Raw genomic sequence first — 3,790 nt, forward strand, 5'->3', positions numbered from 1 at the left:
CAATCCATAATCATAAGTCTTACATGAAAGTAAACACACTAAAGATTTATCTTAACATGTTCAAGCAATAATCAACCAAACAATTGGACATAATAGAATTATACGAGTAACTAAATAACTAAAGTAATGAAAACTAAAGGTACCAATGATGATCTTGATCCAATCTTCAATCTTGATGATGAACTAGCTTAAATATGACGAAAAATAGCTCAAAACCCTTCAAATTCGTAGCTGAACTCGGATGTCTAAAACTGGCCCGATACCCTTCTATTTATAAGCTAAACGAAAATTGCTGGAAAAGTCAATGATGCGCCACATCGCCTAAACGATGTGCCACATCGCGCTGTTTTGGCGAAGGGTAGATGCGCCGCATCATGTGGGATCTTCGTTGTCAGAAAACTTGCTAGTGATGGGCCACATCGCTAAGGATTCGTCGCATCGTCCATCATCATTTAAATTTCTTGTTCGTTCTTGCTGAAATCTTCATGTAAACATCTTTCAAACAATAATACTTGCTAAGATCAAACAAAAAGCTCCAACAAGTTTTCACTAATGCATGTTAGAACTGTTTGCATCTACTCCAACCTTGATATTTTGAAACCGATATTGCGACGAAAAGTGTGTATAAATTAAACAATATCACCAACACATAAGACTAAGACTCTTGCAACATACTCAAATGATCAAGAAGCTGGATTTCCAGGGATTGCTAGTAGGGTTTAACTGTAAAAGAAGAATTAGCTGTAAAGTGAGATTGTTCCATGCTTTCAAACCTTTTTTTTCCTTTTCTTTTTGCGTCTGTTATCGATGTTTATAGATTATAATCTCAGAGAAATAGGGAAATATGTCAATGTAATTTTGTTCATCTTTTACATCGTTGTGCTATAGGAAATGGACCATAATCTCAGGAAAAATTATTTCTTTATTCATAATGGAAGAAGTTATTGTTGTTGATATAATAATCCCTATTATTAAAAATCAAATAGAAGTTCATTTTCCGGGTTCTTTTGTGTGATTTATTGACATAATGATAGCTTAGCTCAACTTCTACATCTTTTTAACAGAAATTGAAAGTTCGTTGGTTTAAATCTGAGTCTCAAAAACGATCAAGAATCAGCAAGTTTTTATCTTTTTAAATAAAAATTTGACACAACTTCAGCTACACAGTAGTAGCTCTGCACAGAAGTATGATGAAGTCCTGATTAATTTTATATCTGAAACTGTTAGATACATCTCAAACTAAGTTTTTCATCCGCTCGCTCTTGAATCTGCTATAATCAGCAAGCAAGCTACTATTCACTTTCTCCTTCATGTTCTCCACCAATCGTCTCAACACCTATTATCATTACAACGTTCGTTACACAAATATTTGAAACCTAATTTACAGCACGAACCATGCTTAGATAACGTGAAAGGTCTAACCGTCTCTGCAACATCTCGTCGAACATCCTCGGGGATGATAGAAAGAACTGGAGGCAAGTCAAACGTAATGCTCATTGTGAGTTGACCTTTAAGGCGACTTCGATTACCTTGTCTGTAAGGGTACAATGCACCTTTAACACCAAGCGAGAACTCAGATGGTTTGACAACGTCTTCTAGCCCTAGAAGTTCCCATCGAATCTGCAAACAAAAACTTTCAGAAATCGGGAATTGATTAACGAAGTAACGAAAAAGAACGATAATTAAGGGAAAAAACTCACTATGTCAAGATCGAGAACTTTAGTGACTTGTGATGGAACACCGGTTGGGTAATCGTACCCGTTTGTTTTACATCTCAACCGCATGTCGATTACTGGATTACAAGTCAAGAAGAAAAACTGTATAGGTAACATATGCACTCTCCATTCTTCCTGTACAAGAATTAGTCTCAAAATCAGGATTATTGTTTTTGAGTGATACTTAACCTTGAATTTAGAATCCATATGTTATCAAGATGCACATTCTAAAATTTCGACCAATACTACAATCTAAAGTAAAACCGAACATTCAGATAAAACTAACCGAATTTGGTAAATCTGGCTACCAAAAATTTATGTGTTTCTACATGTGATATTTTAAATCAACAAAGGTTTCACTATATAGTCTGTTGAGTATGACTAATGTTTTACCTTTCTCAAAAATGAACCATAGCTCACAGACCCGTTTTGACCCGTGACCCATATCAACCCGTTTGCCACCCTTAGTATGAGAATGCATACAAGGTTGGAGAACTCGTGCCTCCGGGTGTATCCGGTCAGCACCTCGGGGAGCCCTTGGATGTTGACCAAGTTTAACTTTGACCGGTTCTGACTTTGACTGGTTTTGACTGAGTTTTGACCGAATCTTGATCGATACTCTGAGTAATCTCGAGTTTTGGCCGAGTTTGACCGAGTTTTCCTAGAGTTTTGACCGAGATTGAGCTAGTAATTGAGCCAAGTACTCGGATCAATCTTAAACCGAGAACTCGGCAAGTACTTGCCGAGTTTTACCGAATTCTATAACCCTCCATGCCTCCATGCATATACCACAAAAATAGTTCTAGCTTCTAGTGCATTTTCTTGTAAAATACGTTATGGTAGCATATACCCTGTTCACAATTGCAAGCCTAAGTTACACAAAGTATCCAAAACCATTTGCATATTACAGTTTCCTTACTGTCCACATGACTACATGAGTCTGGTTCAATATCAGGTAAATGAATCAAAATTTGAGATTTGGCTCAAAATCAAATAAATGAATCCATCCATAATTGAGATGTAAAATAAAGCCTTTATTATAGAAAGACATATGTGTTATAGAAATTGTTAATACACGAAATAATAATTAGGTAAGTTTAAAGCCTAAGAAATTTAACCTAATAAGTAAATAGCAGCTAAATAACATGACAGAGGAAGGAAGATGCATACGTCATTGAGTTGTTGGCTTCTCCGTTTATCAGGAAACATTGCTTTGAAAACCCTAGGTTTATCCTCCAAATACTCATCAAACGATGCCTGCAATATCAACAAAAATTCAGTTTCAAGCTGCAGATACAAATTAAATAAGAATTAAACACACCGTATTATTACGTCAGGTGATTCGTAGAGATACATATCAGTAGCAATTCTGGACGAGTAAGTTGAAGCATTCGATAATTTGCAATTGCATCTCCAGTTTGATCGCCAATTTCGCTGAAGCATGTTCGGATTTATGTTTCCGGCGATGGTGATGGTAGCGGTGGTGTGATGTCTGAATTTTGAAAAATTATTGTACGATTTCAGTAGGGGAAGAACCGCCATTGGTAATTAGGAACAAATCAATTAATTAATTAATTAATTAAATATAGAAATTAAGCAGTGGTGACAATTATAGAGTAAAGAAAGAAAGCAAGAAAGCGAAGCATGAATGGATATGGATATTTTTTGTGTGGAGTTTAGGTGGCGGGTTTTTAGTGGATGATAGAGGAGGGTGACAAAATATTAGATAGATACAATTCCACTCTTGAAAATCTTAAAGAAGATTTTAACAACTTTTTACTCATTTTTTACAAAACACCTACAACAATTTTCACAATTAGCGCAATTACAATTTATGCCGTTTAAAGTTCCTTTCAATCAACAATCTTTAAAACCACAACAAAATTTTGCACCTCCACGAGATAAAGAAGTAGAAGAAATTCGTGACAAAACGCAACAATAACATATACGAATAAGAAATGATCACTAGCGAAAATATGTGAGGACAGAGGGTACACTTATCGCCCTCAGTCGATTTGTAATTTTTAGTGAAAAAATTTTGGATTTTTGGATTTTTCCTTGGTAGATCTTTTTTG

At 35.5% G+C, this 3,790-nt stretch overlaps 1 protein-coding gene across 1 annotated transcript; it reads right to left on the bottom strand.

Annotated features, from left to right (window-relative positions):
• Window positions 1–1,111: 1,111 nt before the first annotated feature.
• LOC139891918 (uncharacterized) lies at window positions 1,112–3,445 on the bottom strand. The gene is made up of 5 exons (XM_071874950.1): window positions 3,048–3,445; window positions 2,886–2,972; window positions 1,701–1,850; window positions 1,423–1,620; window positions 1,112–1,336 (listed from the first exon to the last, which is right to left on the bottom strand). The coding sequence occupies exons 1-5, from the start codon at window positions 3,255–3,257 to the stop codon at window positions 1,235–1,237; spliced, it is 747 nt and encodes a 248-aa protein (XP_071731051.1). The 5' UTR covers window positions 3,258–3,445; the 3' UTR covers window positions 1,112–1,234.
• Window positions 3,446–3,790: the final 345 nt, after the last annotated feature.

The sequence above is a fragment of the Rutidosis leptorrhynchoides genome, chromosome 2 (assembly GCF_046630445.1).
Source record: "Rutidosis leptorrhynchoides isolate AG116_Rl617_1_P2 chromosome 2, CSIRO_AGI_Rlap_v1, whole genome shotgun sequence".
Taxonomy (NCBI): Eukaryota; Viridiplantae; Streptophyta; class Magnoliopsida; order Asterales; family Asteraceae; genus Rutidosis; species Rutidosis leptorrhynchoides.

Bases quoted from the DNA above. Each gene is read 5' to 3' on its own strand.
- LOC139891918 (XM_071874950.1), bottom strand. From the start codon at position 3,257: ATGGCGGTTCTTCCCCTACTGAAATCGTACAATAATTTTTCAAAATTC. The intron at 2,973-3,047 runs GTAATAATACGG...TTGATATTGCAG, and splicing joins ATCTCTACGAATCACCTGAC to GCATCGTTTGATGAGTATTT. The intron at 1,851-2,885 runs GTATGCATCTTC...ATTCTTGTACAG, and splicing joins GAAGCCAACAACTCAATGAC to GAAGAATGGAGAGTGCATAT.